We start from the raw sequence: 12,734 nt of genomic DNA, 5'->3' as shown, positions 1-12,734 counted from the left end.
CTTGTTGCCATTGCGCACTTGGCATCTTCATCTGGTCACGGCCCTTTTCTTTTTTTTTTCTTTTTTAAATAAACCCTTACCTTCCGTCTTGGAGTCAATACTGTGTATTGGCTCCAAGGCAGAAGAGTGGTAAGGGCTAGGCCATGGGGGTCAAGTGACTTGCCCAGGGTCACACAGCTGGGAAGTGTCTGAGGCCAGATTTGAACCTAGGACCTCTCATCTCTAGACCTGTCTCTCAATCCACTGAGCTACCCAGCTGCCCCCATATCCCTTTTCTTTTGACCCTCTGATTCATCACTGCATGAACTTCATTATCTGGTGCTTCCCTTGGAAGGGGAGAAAGTGAATCCACAGCCCCCACCCCATCGGCAGAAAATCAGGCTTCCAAATAGAATTTCAGATGACAAACATGTTATTTTCAAAATAGTTTATTTCTTTAAAATTGCTTAGCTAATGAGTAAATATTTCCTTTTATGGCAAAAATGATTAACTACCATATTGCTGTCATTTCATTTCAGAGAATATAATTTTATTCAGCTAGAGCTTTTAGAGACCATCGGTAAGTTCCTTAAGTTTTCTGATGCTACATATTATTGAAATGTTCCATCAAAAGGTACATTCATAGAACATGGTTAATTACAAATTCCCCCCCATCCACCCCCCATAGAATACTTTGCCAAAGCCATAATAATGCATTCTAAATGTTTGCCATAGACATTTTGCATAAAAATATATTTCTTCGCTAGAAAACTAGAAGCAGTATATTTATTTTTTGAGTGTCCGAGTTAGAGATGTCGGCCCTCTTTGGGCTTATCTTCTGTTTTAACGACTCTTTGTAAAGCTCCTCCTCGGACTGGCAGTCTTTTAAGGGCGATATCTGTGTCTGCTAGTGGTCCCCCTAATAAACATACGGGGGTACTTTCCACGGTTACTACTTTGCTAGTGGGAACCTAGAAAAAGGAAATTCATTTTAGTCTTTAGAAGAGGGGAGAAAGCCCCACATCCTTGTGACTAAGTTGAACATTATCCCTCATATATGTCTTTGGATGTTAGCTATCCGGTGGCGAATGGCGTGGTGGAAAGTTCGGGGAGTTGGGAATGGCATCGTGTGTGGTCTGGCAGGCTGCATGTGTGGGTGGGAAGGGAAGAGAGCTTTGGCCTCTAGAAATGGAAAGATCCTGACGGTATCAGTGAACGCCATACAGAGTGGGGCCCAGGACTACTTTGTACGCAGGGAAGTCAGTTCCCTCAGAGGTAGAGAGAGGCTCGGATTCAGCTGGAAGCAACTCGGGTTCAAATTCTTTTAAACGAATAAGAGATTTCAGAGGAGGAGAATTTAATATTTCTTCAAAGTGTGCAATATAGGCCACTAACATTGTCTTGAATGCTGTATTTCTTGAAACACCAGGGCCGAGGGAGCTCCACGTTCTTATTATTTTCAGGATTCTTCCCAGTAGAGGTGGCTAGTATGAGCCCTAATTTGTTTTTCATCTCTCTCTCTCTCCATATGTATATATGCGTATGTACATGTATGTGTGTGTATGTATACATATATTATTTGTTGTTCGTTCTATTTCCTTCCCTGGTTAATTTTTGCAGAGGAGGAAACAGAAGCAAACAGGGTTAAGTGACTTGCCCAGGATCACACAGCTAGTAAGTGTCTGAGGCCAAATTCAAACGCAGGTCCTGATTGTCCCACCTAGCTGCCCCAGCCCTGATTTACACATGAGGTATATGAAGTTCTGAGACATGAAGGGACTAGTACAAGGTCATCATATACATCAGTCGGCTGGTACCAGAAACCCTGGATCGCTGTGTTTAGTGTGTCACTAATGGGAAAGGAGAAGAAATATCTGTCCATATAAATACAACAAAAACATGGGATAAGTGAAAGGAAAAGTACAATAAAAAAAGAAAATGAGAGAAAGAAGAGTCATAAAAAGAAGGAAAGGAAAAGAAAGCTGTATAGAGAGAGTGCAATCATTGTCCTTAGATATTTTTTATGTTTTCTCCTGGAGGACAATTTCCATCCAGTTTTTTTTTTAACCCTTACCTTCTGTCTCAGAATCCATATTGGGTATTGGTTCCAAGGCAGAAGACTGGTAAGGGCCGGGCAATGGGGCCAGTGACTTGTCCAGGATCACGTGGCTAGGAAGTGTCTGAGGCCAGATTTGAACCCACTGTACTTTTGAAGGAGCTGGGCTGACTCAGCTGGAGAGGAGACAGGTTCATGTTTTTATCTGTAGGCCTTCTCCAATAATCCTTGTGTTTTTATTAATCCAGTAAACATTTTTCAGGTGCTTGTTGTGTCCATGGGTCCCCAATAAATAAATACATTTGTAAAAGGTGATTAAAAAAATTGGAACACACAGTGAATGACTTTGGGAATGTTTTCTCCTATTGCTTATGCTTCTTTGAATTATTTCCTATCTGATGGCTGTGTGAGGGGGTGATTTTGTTTTTTCTAGAGTCTATACTTTAAATGTATTTATTATTTCCATGTAAGAACTACCACCTTGATATGAATGTGTATATTAGAGGGCTTTACTTCCTTAAAGCTGGAAAAGGGGCTGCTTGGGAGCACAGGGGAGGGCTGGAGGAGCCACTAATGAATGTGCCCCATTTCACCATTCTGTGAGCTGCAGAACTGGCTAGGAATCTCTTGGGGACTTCCATGGCCTCCTAAACTCAGCCTAAACCTTATCTCTGACAAGTTGGACATCATCTGGCCTTGGTTCTTGAGTGATGACATCCCTAACAATAAATTGGTTTACAAAGCACTTTTCTCCCACTAAGCTAGTGAGGCATGTCCTCCTGTGTCTCTGGAATGTAGGGCGGTGGTTGTTATTTGGCCCCAGTCCCACTATCAGCCAGCATTTACTGAGTGTGCAGTTCATGCATGGCCCCTTGCTGGCCACCATGTGAGGATGCTTTGCACTTTTGTTTTATGATTCCCAATCCCTGAGGCTGTCTCTTTCACTATTTTGTGTGGGGCAGATGTTGTTGGGATCCCACAGTCTCATTCCTCTTTAGGCAACCAGTGGCCCCATTTCTAATTGCTCACCAAACTGATGCTGAAGTTAGTGTGCCCACCTGCCTGGCACAGGCCCCCACAGCTCAGAACTCTCAAGATGGAGAGGTTCATCTGCCTCAGCCTCCCTGGGAGCCGGGACGAGAGGTGCACACCACCACACTTGTCCTCATTATCCTTAGCCTCTTCTCCACAGCTTACATTTTACTTCAGAAACATTCTAGTTTATGTTCTTTGTTACTTTAATAAAAACCACCATTAATTTTTATTTTTTTTTAACCCTTACCTTCCGTCTTGGAGTCAATACTGTGTATTGGCTCCAAGGCAGAAGTGTGGTAAGGGCTAGGCAATGGGGGTCAAGTGAAAAAACCACCATTTATTAAAGCAAAGCACCACGAGAGGAGCTGGGCATATGAAAATGAAAAAGGATAATCCTTGTCCTCAAGGAATTGACAATCTAATAGTAAAAATGGCATAATTGAGTGAGACCCAGAGTAGAATGGGAGAAAGACAAAGAAACGGTCCAGGTAGAGCCCCCCACCCTCGTGGGAGGTTGAGTGGGGATCCTCAGCTGGGCCTTGAGGGAAGAAGAGCATTTCAAAAGGCAGAACTGGAGGAGGACATTCTGTCAAGGAAGCTATGTTTGCTCCTAACGTTGTGAAGATGCATTGGCTGTGATCGTCACATCCCAGGAGTACAAGTTTTGAGCTAACCTCATCCACTTTACCAACCACAATACCCTTCTGGCACAGTCCATCTTGCCCTCAGTCATTCTGTTCATGGCTGTTCATCATAGAACAGAAAGAAAGAAAGATGTTCTTTGTGTCCTCCCAAGAAACACAAGGAAGGGGTCAGACTTTTGCATCACTCTGCTAATTCTCATTCAGGACCTTATTTTGATGCTAAATAAATATGGTTAATGAGTTTTACTTGTAAAATTGGTCAAAAATTAATTATGATACTCCCCCCAAAATGTAAGACTTCTAGCCATGATATCAAGGCTGTCTTGGGACTAGATTTAGATTTCTGTTGCCCATCATTCCAATGTTTAAAACTCCTCTATGTATTCCAGTCAACTATGTTAACAGAAGAAAGTGATAAAGCAAAGTCCCCAGGTGGCTGGGTCTTGGAGATGGTGGGTTCATAATGGAGGGATTCGGAGAACTCTGGGAAGATCTATATGGATGCAGAATGAAGGGAGAAGAACCACAATTGACACAATGACCACAAGAAACTCTGAAAGGTCTCAGAAGTTTGATCAATGTAGTGATCAATCATGAATTCAGAAGACTGATGAGGGAGTGTCCTTCTCATTTTGCAGACAGGTGAGGAACAAAGAGGTGAAGAATGAGGCAGACATTTTTAGATACCTTTGTATACCTAAGTTAATTGGTTTTGTTCGGTGAGACTTGTTTGTTACAAGAGAGCTTCTTTTTTAGGTGGGTAGAAAAAGGAATACAAGAAAGAAGATCAAATCAATAAAATATTACAAAAATACCCAGAAAAGAAAAAAACCCCATAAAGAATGAAGTTCAGAGGGGGACACAAACAGTGAAGTTTTGTCACCATGTGCCAAATTTAATATACATGTAAAAGCCCCCCCAATCTATGTAACCTAAGTTCCCAGGTTCACATAAAACCCATTTTTATTTTTGTTGTTTATTTAAATATTAATTTTGTTGAGTTCATAATGAGGAAAGAAATTAAAAGGAGTGTTGATTGAACAGTGTTTTTTTAAGAAAGAAAGTGACCAAAGGAGAAGATGTAGTGGAAAGAGTGAATTGTCTTGGATCTACTAAATTTGAAATGCATGCAGGGGGAGATTCAGGTGGAGGCATTCTAGGTGGTTAGAGATATAGAACTGGGGCAAGGACCTGTGGTCAAGGCAGAGACATTGATTTGGGATCATTTACACATGTGATGGCTCAAGCTTTGGGAATGGATGAGTGACAAGGAAAAGATGAAGTCTGTGTATGTGTCCTACACTAGACTGGGAACTCCCAAAGGGCAGAATGAGTCTTATTTTTCTTTATGCCTGTGCCATTGGCTAGTGCAATCTTTAAATAGAAGGCGATCAGTTAAGATATATTGAATTTCCAAACCTTAAATCAGAACATATGGTATCATAATGGATCTTTGTTGAAACATTTTCTTTTCTTAAAATGAAGACTATATTTTAACCAATGCCCATGACTATCCCTCTTACCTCTCTGAAATATTATTTTCCTCTGGGCCTGGAGTGATACTTTTGGGAGGAGACTGGCAAAATGGTTTCAGCTGATCCAAGCACACACAAGAAGCTGACCCGCTCTTCATCCCTCACCATGGGCATTGAGGACAAACTTGATATGGGTAGGAGACACAGTACTGAGAGGAATGAGACTCCTTTGCCAGGAGGATGACTGGGAGTGAGCCACCATTAGCCTGGGATTGAAATTCCTGAGCTTCCATGATGTAGACAGGAGGAGCTTGGACACAGTGGAGGTCACTGCTGCTGCAGCTCATGTCTAGAATGACAAGTGACTGAGACTGTTGGGGACCAGTGCTATATAGGAAATGCAGGGATGGAGTCAGGAACCATGACAAAAAGGGACCCAAAGTGCTGAGACCACCAGCTATTGTGAATAGAGTTGGGCTGGTAAGCTGAGAAGAGGCTGACTCCCAAACCTCTTTTCCCTGTTTAATTCAGAATCAGAGTCCTTAAAACACATCAACTCCTTGACTTCTTAGCATGAAATAAGGATGCAGGTAGTTCAAAATTTCCTCCCACTACCCTGGAAGATTTAAGAGGGCAAGTGGGGAAGGTTTATAAGGAGGCTGAAGGCAGATGAATCCAAAGAAAGTGCTTGATTTCTTTTCATTTTTTCACAGTCTCTAAGCTTGGTACATCAAGCCCTGTGGATATGGGTGAGGCCATGATGAGATCTCAGAGAGATGAGATCAGGGTAACAAAGTCACTGCAGAAGTTGGAGGCACAGAGCTGTTATATATTTTGAAATAATATTCCATTTCATCATCTAGTTTAATTATAAAACTGTCCAGTACCACCACTTGAAGCCACAGGTTTTTGAGGAAAGCAGCCTACATGTCTATAGGCTGATTGCCCTATGTGGGGCTAGTGGGAATACTGCTTTCCTTTTGGAAGTCTACCTCACACACGCAGCAGAGAGTTTTGAAAGGTACCATTGGGCGCAGTGGCTAAAATAGAGTACTTCTTGGTAGGTGACGCATATAATCTATTCCTATAATACAGTGATATCTTGACTTTCTGTAGGTTGAAAGAAGGCAGTACTTAAGCCACATGATCAAAGGGCACGAGAGAATGGGCTATAATGGGGACAGGCATCACACCCAGGAAGCCCAGAAGGGTTGATGACCACACATACTGGTATCAGAGTATCCTGGACTTTCTTAGGACCATTTGTTTGGGTTTTTATGCTTCACTGACACATCTAAGGAAAAAAAAAATCAAGTTCTTGTCTGGATGGAGGTAGTATGAGCCACCTTGTCCTTTTGGAGATCTTTAACTTGGTCTAGAGATGAATGTTATGTTGACTCCACATCTTGTCTGGTAGTATTTCCAGGAACCTTAGCTGGCCTTTAAACAATTCTCGACTACAAAGAACAGTCACTAGAAAAATCAGTATTGTCAAGTATCTGATCATCCGCTTATTATTTATGATGTTTGATTACCTGTCTATGTAAAATACATTCAGAGGAAGAAATTTAGTCTTTTCCCCACCTCATGCCAATGACAGATTGCCTTAGTTTTCTCTCCAAGCAACCCTTTATCACATTCCCATCTTCATGTATATGGTGTTTGTCTGTGTGGAGTATTTAGCTGGTAACTTAATCTCCATCTTCTTACTCCCTAATTTCTCAGTGCACTAAAAATAACAGGATCAAGAGACTGATTCGTTCTGAGCCTCATCTTCCTGCCTGATTTCCTTTAATATGTAATACTGCTCCTTGAGATTCTCTGCATTTTATTGCTGGAGGATGCTTTTGGATCTTCTGTCATTTGTAGATTATTTTGGTCATCTCCCCCTATTCTATGAGGGATTCATTGCAGAGCTGGCCATTTTTCTGACTCCTACTACCTTCTCTGGGTGATCTGATCTGCATCAACTATTACATCTACATAGGTGATCCTCCAATCTCCTCCTGTTCATTCTTTTTCTGTCTCAGGCTATTGATGTCCTAAGATGTTTCACTGATCATAACTGATAAAGGCAGAAACCCTGATGCTTCCCTAACTTCTCTGTTATCATTGATGCCACTCTGTTTCAGTCTGTTGAAAATAATATTCTATGTTCACTTTGGACTCACTGACCAAGCCAAATGAGTTCTCTGTTTTAAATCAAGCTCAATTTGCCTTTATGTTTGTCCCATAATAACTTCAGAAGGAACAAATTTGACCAAAGTAGTTTCATTATTAAGAATATCAATGTGTACCTTTGGTTCAATGTCTACTATCCCAGAATAATATGACAGCATATAAAATTGTCATATAAATATATCTTCAATAATTTTTCATGGATTTCAGTTGAAAATTGTAAAATAGTAGCTATAAAGATACATGACTATATTCAATGTTTTTTTTTTTCTCGGACAACTGCCAAACTTTGCTTCTTCTATGTGGACTGGATTCAGCTAAGCACAGCAATTTAGACTATTTAATGTTTCAATGCAATCAATGCCATTCTTCCCTTGGGATAATAACAGCTAGGACTCATAACTCTTTAGTGTTCCAGAGTACTTGACAAATATTGTCTCATTTTCTCTTCTCAACAAATCTGGGAGTGAAGTGCTTTTATTATAAAGATAATAGACAGATGAGGAAACTCAAGAGATTAAATGATTTGCTCCAGGGTCACACAACCAGTAAGAGTCTGAAACTGGATTTGGATTCAGGTTTTCCTGACTTCAGGCTTGGTGCACAATCAATTAGCTATTGTACTAGTTCTGATGCTCACTGTTTCTGAGCATCAATTGTTAATGACACACAGAGATGAGTCTTTAATGCCAATGGCTCTCTGCATGTTTGATGAATCTTTGATGCCAATGGCTCTCTGCATGTTTGATGAATCTTTGATGCCAATGGCCCTCCATATGTTGTGTTTCTTGCCTGGGTTTTTCATGTACATCCTCCATATAGGATTTACCCCGTATGTTGGACCTTTTTAATCTACCAAATGTACAAATGCAGCATTTTGATTGTCCACCCATTGTTTCATAGTCTTACTCTTTGGTCTAACCTTCTTTTCCTATCTGTACTTCCTGACATCTATTATGCCACACCCTATTTGGAAATAATTCATGTTAATGTGCTGCTACATATATGAGCAACTTTTGGATCACCTGGGTTTTTGATTTTTCCAAATTCCTGGCATCTTATTTGTTATAGTCATAAAGAATCACCTGAAGATCTTATACTGCTGTTAAAGGGATGGGCTTTTGGGGGGGAGTAAGCATCTTAGGATAACCAAGAAGCATTTTGCAACCTTCCAAATGTGTTTTAATATGAAGAGGTATGTATGTGTTTGTGTGTGCAGGTGTACATGTAAAGAAAGCTTAATGGAAGGTCCTTAATAAGCCTAGAAAAAGATGAAAGGAAATAAGATTAACACTTGTTTTCTAAAAAAAAAAAACACTTGTTTTCTTTTTCAACTTGGATTAAAAATGAAGAAGGTAAAAGTTTTATTGAAGCAGCAAATTTTTTTACTTCCTAAAAAAAGTGCTGTAAAGGGCTGGGGGGTATAAGAGTATAAGGAAAAAAGTGGAATGAATTGTTTGATTCCCTGAAGAAGGAAAATAGTTGGTGAGCATAAAAGGCAGAATGGGATTGGTTATGCTGTGTTGTTGTATAATGGTCCTGGGATGGTTGGGATGATTTGGACAAAGTCTAATGGTAGGAGGATAAATCTGATGACTGTGGAGAGGGCTCTTCTGCTTTTGTTAATCTATAATAAATATCTTTATGCCCAAAACTACTACTACCACATAGTAATTTTGTATGTGTGTTTTCTCAGATGTTATTGCTACAAAAAAAGCAATCAATAGAATAATAACTACTGATGCCTATCTTCGGTTTTCATTCTTCAACATCTTTAAAAGGATTCTTTACACAAATACTGAGGGTTTGTTCATGAAAAAATATGAGAAGGCGGGATTTTACAAGTGATTTTCTACAAAAGACTATGTCTTCATAGTAAATTGCCTGAAAAGTATGGATAATATTGTTGATTTTTAAAAAAAGCATTTCATACATTAGATAAAAAAGTAGTCAGAGAGACCTCTCCAGCAAGGTATCTCCCATGAATAGGTTAAGATGACATTATTGGGGGCAGCTAGGTGGCTCAGACCAGACAGAGATAGGAGGTCCTGGGTTCAAATGTGACCTAAGATATTTTCCAGTTATGTGAATCCTCTTGCCTGACCATTACCATTTTTCTGCCTTAGAACCAATACAAGTATTCATTATAAGATGGAAAGTAAAGGTTTTTTGTTTTTGTTTGTTTGTTTTTGTTTTTGTTTTGTTTTTTAAACCCTTACCTTCCGTCTTGGAGTCAATACTGTGTATTGGCTCCAAGGCAGAAGAGTGGTAAGGGCTTGGCAATAGGGGTCAAGTGACTTGCCCAGGGTCACACAGCTGGGAAGTGTCTGAGGCCAGATTTGAACCTAGGACCTCCCGTCTCTAGGCCTGGTTTTTGTTTGTTTTTAAAGATGAGATTGTTGTTGTTCAACTGTGTCCAACTCTGTGATCTTATGGATAGCTATGATCTTGGCAAGGATATTGGAATGGTTTGCCATTTCCTTCTCCAGTGAATCCTTTTGTGAGGCAATCAGTGGTTAAGTGACTTGCCCAGGGTCCCATAGCTAGGAAGTATATGAGGCTGGATTTAAACTCAGGTCTTCCTGACTCTATTCCCAGGCACCTAGCTGCCTCCTAAAATGAGATTAAATTCCTTGATAGATACACAATAGATAAATGTGGTTGGCAATACTCTAATTATTAAAATGGAGCAACGCACAAAAAAGTGAGTTATGTGCTCGACAATGTTGTTTGCCTCTATCATGAGAAATGTTTGGCTCTGAATTCAGAGAGAGGAGGAATTCCATATCTTTGTGTCTGCAAATGCTGCTGTGCTAATCATATTATACTGAATACAGAGCATAAATGAGATTCATTACCATTCAAATGAGTTTAACAATTTTATGCAAAAAATACCGAGTGGATGACGAATACCTATTATCTAGACAATAGGTGGACAGATAATTCATAGAGCTGGTTCATCAGCACAGGTATTATGGACATACATGGCAGACAGATGGTGAAAAGGGTCATAAATTGAATAGAGGAAAGAAAACAAAATAAATTTGGGAAAAACTGCAAAGTAGTTGGTTTTCTTTTGACACTTACTTTCTATCTTAGAATTGATACTGTGTCAGGCCTAAGGCAGAAGAGCAGTAAAAGCTAGGCAATGGGAGCTAAATGACTTGTCTAAGGTCATACAGATAGGAAATGTCTGAGGCTAGATCTGAACCCAGGACTTCCCATCTCTAGGTCTTGTTCTCTATCCACTGCGCTACCCACCTGCTCCCACAGTGGTTTTAATAAGCCCAAGCTTTTTCCCAAAATAAAAACCTATATTCCCTAATTAATGGAATTTTGCAAGATTATAAATTAGAGGAAAAAGTTGTTAATCTGTATGTTGGTAAGTGAAATTTATTTCCTGTGAGCTCCCTACAATGACTGAATCAGAGGACTAGATTAAAAACAAAACAAAACAAAACAATCTCCTGGGGTCCCTGCTCTCTAGCTATAAATTACAGAATGTTGCAGTCTCCAAAGAATCAAAATTTCACATCAAACAAAAAGCAATGAAGAGCTGTATGGGAGCATAAACAGGCCACAGAATATTGCCAAGTACAAGCTATTTGCAAATGTTATAAAAGAAGTAATTTGAAATATATGATCAGAAAATGAGGTGGAATATGGAAGATCTGAGGGCTGCATTTCTACCCAGGTAATGTTAAAGGGCCAAGAAGATGCCTCTTGGAACATCAATTTATATTACTGTCCCTACAAAGGAAGGTCATGGAAAAGAATCACACACAAAAAATCAAGAGGGGGTTGAAATATGAGCTCCTTGGGAGAGAATGATTATAGATCCATTTAAGTATTAAGTAAAAACTTATCCCTGACAGTGATTCTGACTGCAGGCTTGCAGGGAGGCCATTGGGTCCCAAAGAATCAGCAGAAGAGTTTGGAAATGTAGCCTGGAAGATTTATATAGTATCGCAGTCATGGCAGAGGACTAGGGTCCTGAGATGTATATCCCAAAGTCGGAAAGTCAGGAAACATTCTGGGTGAAACAGATCTTGAAGAAACCTGAATCAGTTTATGTCAGATAAGACAAAATGGGAGACAAGTTTGGATGAGATCAAACAATTGGCATCTGTAGAATGAACTGGAAGAGAAGTCATGCCAAAAATGGTCAAGTCCTGTGGCAGTTAGGGTAAGAGTGTCTACGGAGTGGAGAGAAAGATGGATGGTGGCCCAAGATGACAAAATCTAGCAACTGGACAGGATGAGCAGCGAAGTGTTCCCAAGATGCGTGTCTTGTTCTATGTAACTTGTATCTATATAAGTAGGCCCCATTTTGAATGGCAAACATTCGGCTGTACGTCAACAACAAGCTGCTTTTCCAGGTTGGATTAGGTACAAAGATGTGAATATGAAGCTGAATCTCTGCATCTGATCCAGTTTATTGGCAGATTAAGCTGGGATTAAAGACATTTAAAGAATGTTGTGCGTTTTATGTTTTCACAAGTTTTCAAAGTGTTTTTAAAAAGCCATTGATGGTGGTGGGGATGTCTGCTAATATATAGATTCTTCTGTGAGGACCTTGGCAGTGACCCAAGTTCTTCAAGAACTCTGTCGGCACTTATATGCCCTGATAAGTCCTATCAAGCTGGAAAGGCTGTGAGGAAGGGTTGCGTTCATCAGGTTGGCTGTAGGGTGATGAATTTCTTGTGGCCAGAGCATAGAAACGTTCACATTTATGTTGGTGGAAGGAGATCCCATTGTAATGAAACCACCGATCTCTGATGTGTAAGAGGCAACAACTGATGTGTGGAAGACTCTAGACAAAAAAAAGACTACGGGGATGAAATTTAGGCTACTATTCCTAAAATTTTACATCCATTAGAGCTTTTCTTGCTACATGATATTAGACTACAGAAGAATTTTCTTGCATTAATGACATAATTCTTCCAAGTTTTTTAAACTATATATGAATGTTCTCTGTGTATATATATATGTATATATATACATATATGCACTTATGTATACACGCATCTGTATACTAAATATATACACATGTACTGCTCTTGGTATGACTTCATCTATTAGTGGTAGCTTTTGTTTCTATGACAACTGTTTAATTTGAAGTGGTGGCGGTTTCAAGTGCTTTTAGTGTTTTTTGTTGTGATTTGATTATCTTTTGTTTCTTTTTTTTTAAGCTTTTTGGTCTGAGCTTCCGATGTGTCTGTGAGAGAATTTTTGTTGGGGAGGTGGGTCTTTTAAGGCCTTCTTTGAAGCGCTTCGCCCATCTGTTTTTTGTTCTATCTTTGTTGCAAAGAGTTTTCCATCACTGTTTTCCTGTTTCAAAATGTGTACACAAGGTTTTAGGCATCA

At 39.8% G+C, this 12,734-nt stretch overlaps 1 protein-coding gene across 2 annotated transcripts in view; it reads right to left on the bottom strand.

The window, feature by feature from the left end:
* Positions 1–412: 412 nt before the first annotated feature.
* The window catches only part of CFAP69 (cilia and flagella associated protein 69), an 80,248-nt gene continuing 67,926 nt past the window's right edge, over positions 413–12,734 (bottom strand). Inside the window, exon 23 of one of the 2 annotated variants that reach the window (XM_001377927.5) lies at positions 413–950. In XM_001377927.5, the coding sequence (XP_001377964.2) occupies positions 786–950 (165 nt within the window). In that variant the 3' untranslated portion in view covers positions 413–785. Of the gene's footprint in view, positions 951–4,557; positions 12,699–12,734 lie in introns of those variants that run through there. The other variant, XM_007504988.3, reaches the window with a different exon arrangement.

Source organism: Monodelphis domestica, chromosome 5, assembly GCF_027887165.1.
Source record: "Monodelphis domestica isolate mMonDom1 chromosome 5, mMonDom1.pri, whole genome shotgun sequence".
Classification (NCBI taxonomy): Eukaryota; Metazoa; Chordata; class Mammalia; order Didelphimorphia; family Didelphidae; genus Monodelphis; species Monodelphis domestica.
Note: the sequence above shows the minus strand (reverse complement) of the source record. Positions and strands in the feature narration are given on the sequence as shown.